At 50.7% G+C, this 13,527-nt stretch overlaps 2 protein-coding genes across 6 annotated transcripts in view; both read right to left on the bottom strand.

The window, feature by feature from the left end:
• Positions 1 to 7,037, bottom strand: part of Igdcc3 (immunoglobulin superfamily DCC subclass member 3) — a 42,154-nt gene extending 35,117 nt beyond the window's left edge. For both annotated transcript variants that reach the window (XM_057768702.1, XM_057768703.1), the window contains exons 1-2: positions 6,923 to 7,037; positions 3,039 to 3,344 (exon numbers count right to left, since the gene is read on the bottom strand). In XM_057768702.1, the coding sequence (XP_057624685.1) occupies positions 3,039 to 3,344; positions 6,923 to 7,037 (421 nt within the window). The remainder of the gene's footprint in view (positions 1 to 3,038; positions 3,345 to 6,922) is intronic.
• Positions 7,038 to 10,258: 3,221 nt separating this feature from the next.
• The window catches only part of Igdcc4 (immunoglobulin superfamily DCC subclass member 4), a 36,703-nt gene continuing 33,434 nt past the window's right edge, over positions 10,259 to 13,527 (bottom strand). For 3 of the 4 annotated variants that reach the window (XM_057767952.1, XM_057767954.1, XM_057767953.1), the window contains exon 20: positions 10,259 to 13,316. In XM_057767952.1, coding sequence (XP_057623935.1) covers positions 12,900 to 13,316 — 417 coding nt within the window. In that variant the 3' untranslated portion in view covers positions 10,259 to 12,899. The remainder of the gene's footprint in view (positions 13,317 to 13,527) is intronic. The other variant, XR_009057015.1, reaches the window with a different exon arrangement.

Raw genomic sequence — 13,527 nt, 5'->3', positions numbered from 1 at the left:
GTTGTGGATCTGACATGCCACCTGGAGAAAGCTGCCAGGTACAATGGCATCCAGAAGATGGTGAAGCAGGCTTTTGAGTGTTCACTAAAAGGCATCCTGGGCTACCCTGACAACCAGGTTGTCTTCAACTGTGCTGCCCACCTTCCACCTTTGATGCTGGAGCTGGCACTGCTCTCAGTAACGACACTGTAAAACTCATTTCCTGCTATGACAGCGACAGGGTGGTGGATGACTTCCATGGCCTCCAAGTAGTAAGAAACTTTGGACAATTCACCCCCGAAACAACAGAGAGAAAGAGAGAGGCCCTTGCAGCCGAGGAGTCCCTCTCCCAATTCAGTCCTGAAACACATACTTGAGTATCTATCTCCCCTCACAGTTTCCATTCCAGACCCACAGAAGAAGGGGGAAGAGCTTAGGGAGCACTATTCTCTTGAACACCATCAATAAGTTCACTGCACTTGCCGAAATAAATAAAATAAAACAGAACAGACCAGGGAGGTGGGCAGTGTTTTCCTGGGCAGTTCCTCTCAGTCTCCTTCTTCCTCCTTTTCCTCATTCATCCTCACTCAAGCCCAGACTCCAGGTCTTCCCCTGGATCCCACCCTCTACTCACACACCCGGCCATCTGCTCAGAGGCTGTACCAGTCTCTCTTGCCTGGTGGAGAGGGCCAGGGCCAGGGGTGGCTGAGCCAAAAGTGATTCCCATCTCCAAGTCCAGGGCTGCTTCCCAGCAAGCTCCATATGGGGGCCTGGATCAGGCTTCCTCAGAACAAAGGGGCATCTTCAGCCCAGCACGAGGGCTCCTGCCTGGAACAATCCATCACTCACCAGCCTGTTCAAGTCACAGTTGCAAATGTCCCCTGAGCCAGGAAGGAACTTGTCAGCGTTCACAGGAAAGGAGGCAGCATGCCATAGGAGTTAAGTGGGAGGGTAGAGAGTTCAGGTTGCCCAGGCTGCAGCCTGGCTCTTCTGCCTCCCAGAATGTCATTACCGAATCCCATCCTCCTCCAGGCCCAAATTTCTCATCTCTAAAAGGGGGATGTTAGTGAATATCTCCCTCAGTCGTTGTGATGAATCAATGAAATAAGTCACATAAGGAATTTTGGGTGCTCAGCGTCCACCCAGTACTGAATAAATGCTGGCTAGCATTTGACCAAAGCAGCGTTTTTAAGCTGCTTCCCTGAAGTACAGAAATTTAGGATGGAGAACACTGTCCACTGGCCTCTCGACCCTTGCCATTTCTCAAGAGGAGTGTCGTTTCTTTCTCCTTTCCTTTCTTTCTCTTCCTCCTCAATACCCCCCCCCCCGCCATTGTTTGAGACAGGGTTTCTCTGTGTAAGAGTCCTGACTGTCCTGGAACTCATTTTGTAGGTCAGATTGGCCTCAAACTCAGAGATCCACCTTTTTCTGCCTCCCAAGTGCTGGGATTAAAGGCGTGCGCCACCACCGCTTGGCTATTCTCTTCTCTTTTTTTTTTTTTTTTTTTTTTGGTTTTTCGAGACAGGGTTTCTCTGTGGTTTTGGAGCCTGTCCTGGAACTAGCTCTTGTAGACCAGGCTGGTCTCGAACTCACAGAGATCCGCCTGACTCTGCCTCCCGAGTGCTGGGATTAAAGGCGTGCGCCACCACCGCCCGGCTTTTCTTCTCTTTTTAACATTTATTTATTGTGTGCGTATGTTCAAGTGGAGCACGTGTGTGTGTTTGTGTGTGTGTGCATGCACGCATGCACGCATGCACCAGAGATCAACCTTAAGTATCTTCCTCAGCAATGCTGTCCACCTTGTTTTTTTGAGGCAAGGTTTCTCACTGGCACCTAAGGCTTACCAATTCAACTGAGCTGGCTGGGCAATGAGATTCAGGGCTCCTCCTTGTGGTGATATTTTGTTTGTGCTATAACAAATAAAGCTTGCCTGACATCATAGTGGGGAGGTAGCCACTAGTTAGCCATAGAGGCCAGGCAGTAGTGGCACACACTTTTAATCCCAGCACTCAGGAGACAGAGGCAGACAGATTTCTGTGAGTTCAAGACCACCCTGGGCTACACAAGAACAATCCAATCTAAAAGAGAATCAGAGCCAGGCGGTGGTGGCTCACACCTTTAAACCCAATATTTAGGAGTCACATGCCTTTAATCCGAGCACCAGGGAGGTGGAGACAGGAAAGGATATGGCTGGGCAGAGAGAGGAATATAAAGCAGGAAGGAAGATAAGGCAGGTGGAGACAGGAGCTCACGACATTCAGTCTAAGGATTCGCTAGAGGTAAGAACTAGTGGCTAGCTACTCTGCTTCGCTGATCTTTCAGCATTTACCCCTATATCTGACCGGGAGGTTTTATTATTAAAACCAGTTAGCATCCATACTACACTTCCTATTTTCCCTTCCCCAGCTAGAACTGCAGGTTGCTGCTTCTGCACCTGGCTTCTGATAAGGGTTCCAGGGACCAAACTCGGGCCCTCTTGCTTGTGTGGCAAATGCTTTGCCGACTTCGCTAGTTCCTCAGCACCATCTACCACATATTTTTGTTGTTGTTTTGTTCTTAAAATTGTTGACAGGTTTGAGAACCCTATTACTGGCATAGTGAAGTCTTATCCTACTCAAAATGTTTCAAAAATTAATCTATAGCTAAAAATTTCATGTTATTAAAATGACTCTTTAAAAATCTAAGTACCCCACAAAATAAGGCAGATTATTCTATGTTTATACCCCAGAACATATTCAATGGACCAGGATGCTCCTGGCCATGACACACAGCTTGAGAAGCTGAATGAAGACATGGATGAGGCCCCGCCAACAGCCTATGAGTCTTTGACTACAGTCTTGTCAGTTTACATTCGAGTCACTAAAAAGAGCACATGACGTAACTGTCATTTCCATGCAAAGACACCCCTGTGTCACCAGCCAACTGATCTAAGCTAGAAAATCTGTTCTTCTGAGCTTCACAAAATGGGTCTCCCCCCCACACACACTGCTCTCGTGACATGGAGTAACACTGGTCACCAGGCTGGCTTACGTCAAGGGGAAAAGATGATATCTACTTACTTGCAGCCTGGATACGGGCCTTCCGACTGACCAGCAGCCCAAAGCGGTTCTGAGCCACGCACTCATAGTCTCCCTCGTCTGAAGGGCCACCTTCCTGGTCCAGCCTGAAGTGGTGGATCAGCAAGGACCCGTTGGCCAGGAGGGTAGAGTGGGTGCCCTCAGGCAGCTCTGCTCCGTTCTTCCTCCAGGAGACCTGCACTGGAGGGGTCCCCTCCACTCTGCAGCCCAGCACTATGGACTGTCCAGGGACTGCAATTCCATCATTTGGCTCCACAGCAAATGCCAGTTCAGCCGAGTGGCCCAGACCTGCACCAGGGAAGGGGACACGGAAGGAAAGGAGATGTTAGCATGGAATGTATGTATAGCCAGGAAGAATTCCATACACAGAGATTTCAAATTTTATGGTTCTATGTACCCATCACATCCCTGTGATGTATCTTTGGGCTTAATAGAAATCCCTATTGGGGGGCTGGAGAGATGGCTCAGTGGTTAAGAGCACCGCCTGCTCTTCCAAAGGTCATGAGTTCAATTCCCAGTCAACCACATGGTGGCTCACAACCATCTGTAATGAGATCTGTGCTCTCTTCTGACTTGCAGGCAGAGTACTGAGAATACTGTATACATAATAAATAAATAAATAAGAAAAGACTTTTTAAAAAAAAAAAAAGTAAGAAATCCCTATTATACACAGAACTTTTTTGTTGTTGTTGTTTTTGTTTTTTGGTTTTTTGGTTTTTCAAGACAGGGTTTTTCTGTGGCTTTGGAGCCTGTCCTGGAACTAGCTCTGTAGACCAGGCTGGTCTCGAACTCACAGAGATCCACCTGCCTCTGCCTCTGCCTCCCGAGTGCTGGGATTAAAGGCGTGCACCACCATCGCCCGGCCATACACAGAACTTTTTTTTTTTAAATATTTATTTATTTATTATGTGTACAATATTCTGTCTGTGTGTATGTCTGCAGGCCAGAAGAGGGCACCAGACCTCATTCCAGATGGTTGTGAGCCACCATGTGGTTGCTGGGAATTGAACTCAGGACCTTTGGAAGAGCAGGCAATGCTCTTAACCGCTGAGCCATCTCTCCAGCCCCATACACAGAACTTTTATGTTTACAAAATGCCATCCTGTGCAGTATTTTACTCAATTCCAACTACTGCAGAAAAGTGAATGCCATTTGTATCACTCTTTCACAGATAAAAAAAAAAAAATTGGAACCTAGATGTTAGGTGACTTGCCCAGGGCCTCACAATTGGTCATTGCAAATCTGAGTCTTGGAGGACTGGAGAGATGGCTCAGTGGCTAAAAGCACTGACTTCTCTTCCAGAGGACTCACGTTCATTTTCCTGCACCCACATGGGGACACAACAACCACCTGCATCCAGCCCTGGGGATCTAACGCCCTCTTCTGGCCTCCATGTGACCCAGGCACAGAGGAGATGCACAGACATGCATACAAGCAAAACACCCATACACACAAACTAAACTTAAAAAAAAATTAGAGTCTCAGCTGGGCAGCGGTAGCATGTCTTTAATCCCAGTACCCACCATCAATCCTAGCACTCAGGAGGCAGAGGCGGGTGGATCTCTGAGCTTGAGGCCAGACTGGTCTACAGAGTGAGTTCCAGAACTGCCAGGGCTACACAGAGAAACCCTGCCCCCACCCCCAAAATAAAACCGAATCAGAGTCTCCAAAGCAAGACTCCTCCTAACACTCTGCTGCTGCTTTTGCCACCGCCCAGCACAGACTTTCCCATGTATCCTGGCGGCCCCTCATCAACTATTTAAATGTGACGTAATTAAAAAGAGAGCGCTGAGGAAAGTTAAAGTTGCTAAAGCAATGCAAAGGGCTGGGAATGTTGGTAGAGTGTTTGCCTAGCATACAAAATACGACGGTCCCCAGCACTGAAATCCAACATGGTTGCCTGTAATCCCAGGTTTGGTAAAGTGGAGGCGCGCTACGGATCAGTTAATCAGGGAGGCATTCTGGCCATCCGCATACAAGGGTGACAAAGATTCCCCCTTACTGTGAATTTAAAAAAAAAAAAAAGGGAAAAGAAAAATATTAAGCCTGGTGTGGTGGTGCATACCCTTAGTCCCAACACTCAGGAGGCAGAGGCCAGTAGATCTCTGAGTTGGAAGCCAGCCAGGTCTACAGAGTGAGTTGGAAGTTCCAGGTCACCCAGAGCTACACAGGGAAACCCTGTCTCGAAAAACCAAACCAAATCAAACTTAAAAAGTGGAGCAAGATAGTAATAAATCAGGTCTCCATTTAAATGCTGGCAAAACTATCAGAGACCTGGTCCTCCAGGGCCTGGTTGGGAGCAGTATTCAGGTATGGACTCAGTATTCAAGGTACAGGTTAGACTATGTGTGACCTGTGCTGTTTCCCTTAAGGGTAACCCAGGCTCTGGGTGTTGGTCCTTTGGACTTTGTTATAAGGAGAGATCAGAAATAATAAACATGAATTTAGATTTCCTAAATTTAGCAGAAAGTGTGTATGTGTGTGTCTATAATTTTCACTCCCAGGTAACTTCACTGCTCTAACAGGATAAAAATGAGCATGTGAGTGTGTGTGTGTGTGTGTGTGGGGTGTGTGTGATGGTGACTAGGAGTGAACCAGGGCCCAGGCAAAAGGAATAAGCACTCATATCCCACGGGTGACAGCCAATCTCTCCTGCAAGCAATTTACCAGATCAGCTATGACTTCACTCCAAGAGGAATAAGCCCTCCTTGTCTAAAAGGGCGGGCATAGAGTCCCCTCCTCACATTTCCAGGCCTTGTGATCTTGGACCTGGATTCTCTCTAACAGATCCAAGCCCTTCCTTGCTGAGCGAGACCTAGTCTTGGGGCGGGGCAGGGGTGCCTAGGCATTGCCTCCTTTCTAGGATAAGGACACTTTAAGACCTTTGATGCTCACACTCTTCCAATCCCTCGCATCCTTCACACATCCTAAATTTGAGCCGCCTCCGCCTCCAAGTCAACCCCGCTGAAGCCATAGGGAATAAAGTTTCTTCTGGGTGTAGATACAATATTTTGCTTTTGGGGAGGGAGAGACTAGTTCAAATGTGTGTCTGCGATGAACTTGAGAAAGAGAAGGACCTAGATTTACACCCTTCTTGGGTGAAATGAATCTTTTACAGGCACCTAGGAAGCGACGGGTGGCCCCGCAAACCCAGGGAAGGACTCCTAGAGAGCTCCCTCGGGGAAGGGCGGGGCCCTGGGCAGTGAGGCTGGCCGGCGCTTGCCCTGGGCGACATCACCACTCCGGCGGCTCTCCGGGCTCTTGGTAGGGTCACCTTTCCCGCCCACCGGGAATCTTTCTTTCCTCTTCCTCGTTTACTCCCGGACCTAGTCCCAGCTCTTAACACTGTTTGGTGTGTATGTGGGGTGGGAGTGGGTGGGAGATGATGCCTTCTCAGTCGCGTGCAGGCGCGCCCCCATCCCCGGACCCGGATCTGCCGCTTCCGGCTTCAGTTTCCTGGGGCTACTGAGGGTACTCCAGCTCAGCTCTGCACACCCGAGCTCTCCCTCCTTAGTTGGGACTCGTCCGCTCATTTTCCTCCGGCTGGTTTCCTTCAGTCCCCAAAGCCAGCCAGTCTCCCAACTCCCGCTTTGCCGCGCTCTCAGCTCCTCCGACCAGAATCAGGGTCCAGCCCTGGACTTAGCCCGAGGCCCAGGGAACCGACCCCTGACTCCTCTCCTGAGACTCTGCGCCCCCCGCCGCCCCCGCCCAACAACCCTCCCAACCACAGGTAGCCTTGCCAGAGTGGCTCTCCCCGTGCCCGCAGCGCGCTGTCCCGCCTGGTCTCGCCAGCACGCGCTCCTAGCGCAGGTCTGCGCGGTGTCCTGGGGTCCGCCCCTCTCGCCTGGTTCTGAGCCCCAGCTCACCCCGGCTTGGTGCGGGCAGCGGCAACAGTAGCAGAAGCGGCAACAACGGCAGCAGGAGCCGGGGCCGGCGCAGCTCCGGCGGGCGGCGCGGGGACGCGGTGCGCGGCGCAGCCATGGGGCTCTCGGTCCGCTGGGCTCGGCGACGCGCGGCGCTACCCGGGATGGGGGCCTCTCGCAGGCTCACAGAGTCCCGCGGGGCCGGCGCCGAGGCCGGGGCCGGGGCTCGGGCCGGGGCCGAGCCCGGGCGGCGGGAGGCTGGGGCCGCATGCTGGCCTTAGCGGGGAGCGGGGATCAGGGAGAGCGCCGCTTGCGCCATCTTGCACCCACCGCGGCGATCTGTCAGCCGCGCCCGGGGTGCGCGCTCCGCTCTCCGCCCGCGCCCGCACCGCCCTCCTCCTCTGCCCGCCGCCCCCCTCTTCTCCCCTCCCCCAGCCCCCTCTCCCCGGAGGCCGGGTCTGGGGAACAAAAGAGCCGGCGAGCGCTTTAAGCTGCCGGACATTCCCGGCTGCGCGGCGGACGCGCCCCCTGCGCTTTGAACTGCAGCGGGAATAGCCGGCGCCGACCCGGGCTGCAGCCGGGTATCCGCTCCTCGTGGCCAGTCCGGACTTTAGGATCTGGGAAAGTGAACACTTATAAGAGAGGGTCCGGGATGCGGAAAAACACGAAAAGCTGAGGAGTTTGCTCTCATCCACTCTCTCTGAGGTGCCTGCCCTGTTCCACAACGTCCAACTCTGTTTTAAAGACAATTTTCTTAAAACTGCTCAAAGTTGTTAGAAATTTGGTATTCCCTAGGTTCCCAGTCCTTCTGTCCAAGGGAACGGGACACTCCGAAAGATGATCTGGGAAGAGCAACCTCAATACGACAATAAGAGCCCCATAGAAACCCGAGACCCCACCCGGTTCTGCCGGCTGATCAGCCCAGTCATTCTCACTGAGTTCGTCTGAAACCTGAAGACAACAGTATCTCCCCTCAACTTTTCAGATGTTTAAAAGCCAAGGTCCAGCAAATGACCTGGTAACTGGGTAAGAACCTTAGAAGTTACAATCGCCAGGATCATCTCTGTGTCTTATCTGATGTTTCGCCTATGGGGATGCAACTCTTAAGAGAGGCACTTATGTTACCCTACAAGGACCGTGAATCTTAGCCTCTTACTACTCTACGCGACCATCCATTGGGTCCAACTTGGTGGGTGTGTCCATCCAAAGTAAATCCTGGAGGCTAGAGACTTAAAGGTGGCAGCGCGTGCCGCACGAAGGTGCTCTGACGTGACTGGAGTGGTCGGAGTGTATGAGTCTCTCTCACCTCTGCTAGCCCAGCCTGGCCTGAGTTCACTTCGTCTCTCTCTTGGAGGCTGACCTTGGACTCTTTAATTCCCCTGCCTCCACAGTGCTAGGATTAGGAGCATGTGCCACCACGCTGTGGTACAGGTGGGTAAAGAGGCGCAGGCTTGGGGCCAATGAGATGGTTCAGGAGGGAAGGGCACCAATGCCCAAGCCTGACCGACCAGCTGAGTTCCATCCCTGGAACCTACATGGTTGAAGGAAAAACTGACACCCAGGGCAAACTGTCCTCTGACAGCCGGCCACACTTGCTCTGTGGCACATGTACAGACCACACACACACACACACACACTCACATGATAAATAAATAAAATATGCTAGAATTTTCATATTTAAAAAACGTTCAGAAGAGCTGGACATAGTGGCTCACATCTTTAATCCCAGTACTTGGGGGCCAGAGGCAGGTGGATCTCTGTGAGTTCAAGGCCAGCCAGTTCCAAGACAGCCAGAGCTACATAGTGAAACCCGGGCTAAAAACAAAAAACAGACCCTTCTGATCTCTAGAAATCAGATGCCTGCACACAGACAAATCTGCATTATCATAAGGCTAAAATGATAGTCTGGAGTCATGTGAGCAGTGGAGAGATTCAAGAGCAGGGACCCGGGTCTGCCATTGCCATAAAAGGATTCACTGAGGAAGGGCAGGGGTGAGGCCTCCACAGACAACAGGGAAGGTAGTATTGGAGGAGGGGCCTCTCTGGGGCCTAAAGTCCCGGAATGCCCTCCTGCAGGCCTTGAATCATCAACCACCCCTTCTTGGCATGTTCGGGACTCCAGAGAGGTCAAATTGGTGTCCTGAATTGCTGTCATTTTAAATTCATCTTGACAAGTGTTTAATTTTTCTTTATCGCAACCCTTGGTCTGAGAGTGATATGCAAATAGTGGCTATTCTGCTGCGTGCAGAATGTGCAGTATCTCTCTGTGGGATCTGTCAATTAACTCTGAGCCTGGCCCACCACTCACTTTGGGGGTGGTCCCGGGCATGACAGCCTTTGCTGGCTCCTGATTCCTTCCAGTGGGGGGGAAACCACTTTAGAGCCTCCTTAAAGATTTCAGTAAAGGGTAGCTGTCACAATTTGTGAGACCGTGTATACCTTTGAGTTCTTGGATAGCAAGATATTTGTGAAGATGAGTGTGCAGGGGTGAGCTGAAGAGTGCATTGCTAGCTAGCAGGTGCATCCCAGGAGAGTTAGGAGTGGGGCTCAACGCATCTGTGGGCCACAATGTAGGTCACACTCTTCCAACCTCTCCCTGCACAGGCATGCACACGGTGCACGTGTGTACACACAGGCAAACGCTCATGACACACGCTAGGTGTGCTCATTCTCAACCATACATTGACATTTTCAGTCCCCTTGTCTTGAAAAAAAATGTTTGTATGTATCTATGAGAATATATGTGTGTGTGTGTGTGTGTTTCCTAAGTGCCCATTGAGTGGGAAAGAGGCTCCAGATTTTTTTTTCTTGGACCCATCTTCCCTCTAAAAATTTACCATTTCCCATCTTGGCAGGAAATAAACTTCCTAGGCCAGGAAGACTGAGGAAACCCTAGTCATTTGGTTCCGTGAAGAACTATCATGAGGCTGAAGGCTGGTTCGGTGCTTAAGAGTGCTCAATGGGCCGGGCGGTGGTAGAGCACACCTTTAATCCCAGGCAGGGGCAGGTGGATTTCTCTGAGTTCAAGGACAGCCTGGTCTACAGAGCTAGTTCCAGGACAGGCTCCAAAGCTACGCAGAGAAACCTCGTCTCGAAAAAACAAAACAAAAGAGTGCTCACTGCTCTTGCAGAGGACCCTTGCTTGGCTCTCAGTGCCCATACTGGATGGTTTACAGCTCCTGGAAAGTCTGGTTCCAGGGACTCTGAAGCACTCTGGCCTCCGTGAGCATCTGCATACGTGTGGCACACATACAATCACACATGTGTGTCCTGAGTGCGCACACAGACACAAGTCTTTAAGGAAATGTTTTTTTAAAAAAGAGAGCAACATGTCTGGAAAATAGTTTATTAATTCATTATAGGGACAGATATATGATCAACGCCTTAGTGTAACACTAAAGAATATCATATTTGTAAGAGGAAACATGATGCTGGAAATGCAATTAAATAATACAGCATAAGCTAAGCATGGGTAAATAAGTGAGCATGTCAGTACTGAGTATACTTATCATGCTTTGAGAAAAGGAAGATTTTCAAATGAGACTCAAAAGAATTTAAGGCATCCATGGCAAGCGACAAAAGGATTAATACCCTGTAAAAGGCCAATAGACTCTTTTCTAATAAAACCTGCTGCTGCAAAGCCACAGATGGAGCGCTCCCCAGTTACTCAGAGCCCGAATCATATATAACGCTCGTGCGTAACGGCTACTTTCTTATCAACTGTGAGTTATAGGCAGATACCAGATTTATTACTTATTTGCTTTTGAGAAACAATTTTCCACCCAACCTAATGGGTTATAAATTGTCTCATTTGCAGCTGTTTAATTTAAACCAGAACCTCAGTGCCTGTTAAACAAGAACATGAGAAATGACTATGTGGTGTAACGCTAAGAGCCTACTGTTAAAACACCTATTTCATTCAAGGCAAGGGGAAAAAAAATCTAACCAACAAAATAAAATGAGGCTTTTGACCTTCAGAGCAATGAAGAAACACACAGTGGTGTTGGCCACGGCCACTCTGAATGCTATAGAAGTAGTTCAAGTGACAATCCCGTCTTTAACGAGACGCGAAACCCACATTAATAATCTTTAGTGTTATCATAGGCTGGCTGAAGAGGGGAGGAGGAGGAAATGTAGGTGAGGTGTCAAACGTGAGTGACACACGAGGGTAATAAACACAGATGCTTTCAGGGGCTGCGGAGGCTGCAACTCTGCTGAAAGACATTTTAAAAAAAAGGAAAGATACACTGGTTATTTCTAATTTGGCCCAGAAGCCAGAGTTAACGCTTGGTATGCCAGCCAGTGAGAGAGCAAAGGTCCCACATTCTGCACTCCTGGAGAATGACTAAGGTGAGACACCAAACAGATGGTATGGCTTTCGTGACACAGGAGGTACAAGTCAGGCTTGTCCCTTTGTGGAACGATGATCTCAGGAGTCCATTTAACAAAACGAGCCAGCCACCCTTTTCCTGTGCAGGGACATCCCTTCTAGCATCTTGGAGGAAACTGGATTCCCCTTGAATCCAGTCAAGTTCAAGGTTTAGGGAGCTGAGCTACTGCTGCTCACTTAACTCAGCTACCCTCACCCCCTCCAGCCTCAGCCAGGACTGGAGACTGCGTGGCAAAAACGCACACCCATTTTTCTGTGCAGATGGGTGGTGGTCGTTTTGCTCAGCCTCTGGGTTTCAGTCCCTACCCCTTCTGCAGCTTCCCTGGTACAGCCTGGATTCATCACTTCCATAGAAAACCTACCCATCGGGGGGAGGGGCCAATATGTGGGAGGAGGGGGAGGGAAATAGGAAACAGGGAGCAGTTGGAAATTTTAATTAAAAAAGAATTTAAAAGCCGGGCGGTGGTGGCGCACGCCTTTAATCCCAGCACTCGGGAGGCAGAGGCAGGCGGATCTCTGTGAGTTCGAGACCAGCCTGGTCTACAAGAGCTAGTTCCAGGACAGGCTCCAAAACCACAGAGAAACCCTGTCTCGAAAAACCAAAAAAAAAAAAAAGAATTTAAAAAATGAGAAAAAAAAAAAAAAAAGAAAACCTACCCATCTCAATCCCAAGGAGAAGGGGACCAGGGAAGCCAAAAGGTCTTTCCCAAATCTACCCGGAGTGGATCATTTGCCTGGAAAGGGTGTTGGCAGGGGAGCTGTGGGGACCCAGGGGTCACACTATGGTCTGAAGCAGACATGAGGTAGTCATGTTGTTAGGGAAGGGTGCATAGGTTGAAGCCAGGGACGAGAAACATAGGACACAATGACAGGCATGGGACACACAGAGACGGGAAAGAGCAGTGGGAAGATGAGAGACATCACAGGAAAGAGAAGGGCCCTGGGACAAGGGAGCAAGGCAACAAGAGACAGATCACTAGAACAATGAAGGGGCACAAAGAGGGGATGGGGAGAAAGAAGATTTCCCAAACCAGGCACTTCCCGTATTACAAAATTAGGTACAGGGTTGCTCCAGGGAGATGAGGGCTGAGCTGGGCTCCCCCAGCCTTCTGGGCCTTAGGAGGCCAGGGGGATGACGGCCATTCAGCTGCAACATGGGCCTGTGGAGTTGACAGGCCCTCAGCTCAGCCCAGCTGACGGCAGAGGGGCTGGGGCTGTCTTCGTAGACACGGCATTGGAGACACTCTCAGAGTGTAATAAAAGGCTGGGTGACAACGCTATGGCTCAAAGAGCTGGCATGACCACTGCTACACCATCCTGCCATGGAGGATCCATTAGCCACAGTGACCACTACATAGGGTGAGTTTTCCCAGCTCAACCAGCGCACACACGGGACTTCACACACGTCTATCCCATGGAGCTGGTCTCAAGTCCCTCCAGCATCCCGTATGTGGAGAACATGGAGGAGTGAGTGAAGGTCTCCCCCATCCCAGCCAAAGGATCCTAAGAGGCTCCAAAAGGCTTGTCGCTAGTACGCACATGTGGTGGCCATGCATGTCACCATCCTGAGCCACACCAGCCTTTCTTTGCTCAAGGAAGCTGAGCAGAGGTGACGGGAGCCCTGGGGAGGCTTGGGCTGACCGCTAGAGGGCACAGGGCTTTGGGTTGACAGCTTTTTTCAGGGGCCTCCTCTAGAGAGGTGCTGGGCTGGAGGTCTGGGCAGGAGCAGGAGGCACTGGCTGCCTCTGGCAAGCAGGTGAGCCTCTCTGGCCCACTGGTTGCCTCTTTGCACCCTTCCAGCTCCCCACCCAGCCAGTCTGTTCCTTGAGACAGATCCACAACCCCTGAGGTGGAAGGTGGAGCCTCTGTGGGCAGGGGTTCCTCAGGCTCCAGATCTGGGAGGTGGAAGTCAGGACTTCCTTTGGATGCACCGAAGTCGGAGTGGACAATGACCTCGGCCTCCACCTGATTCCTGCAGGCTGGGGGCGGCTTCTTCCTCCCGTTGCTCTGGCAGAGCAGAGAACAGAAGTCCAGGTGAACATCATTGAGAATGGTCATCAGAAAAATGGCCAACATATGCCGGATGGAGGAAGGCTGACTCTCCATAGAAAATATACCAAGGACTGACTGTCCCACCTGAGATGATGCTCAGGCCCTGGCAAAGGCAGGGAATGAGAATGCCACCCATTCTGAGGGGTATCTGAGGGGTCACTCAGTG

This window comes from Chionomys nivalis, chromosome 4, assembly GCF_950005125.1.
Source record: "Chionomys nivalis chromosome 4, mChiNiv1.1, whole genome shotgun sequence".
NCBI classification, from domain to species: domain Eukaryota; kingdom Metazoa; phylum Chordata; class Mammalia; order Rodentia; family Cricetidae; genus Chionomys; species Chionomys nivalis.
This window is presented reverse-complemented; position numbering and strand designations above follow the sequence as displayed.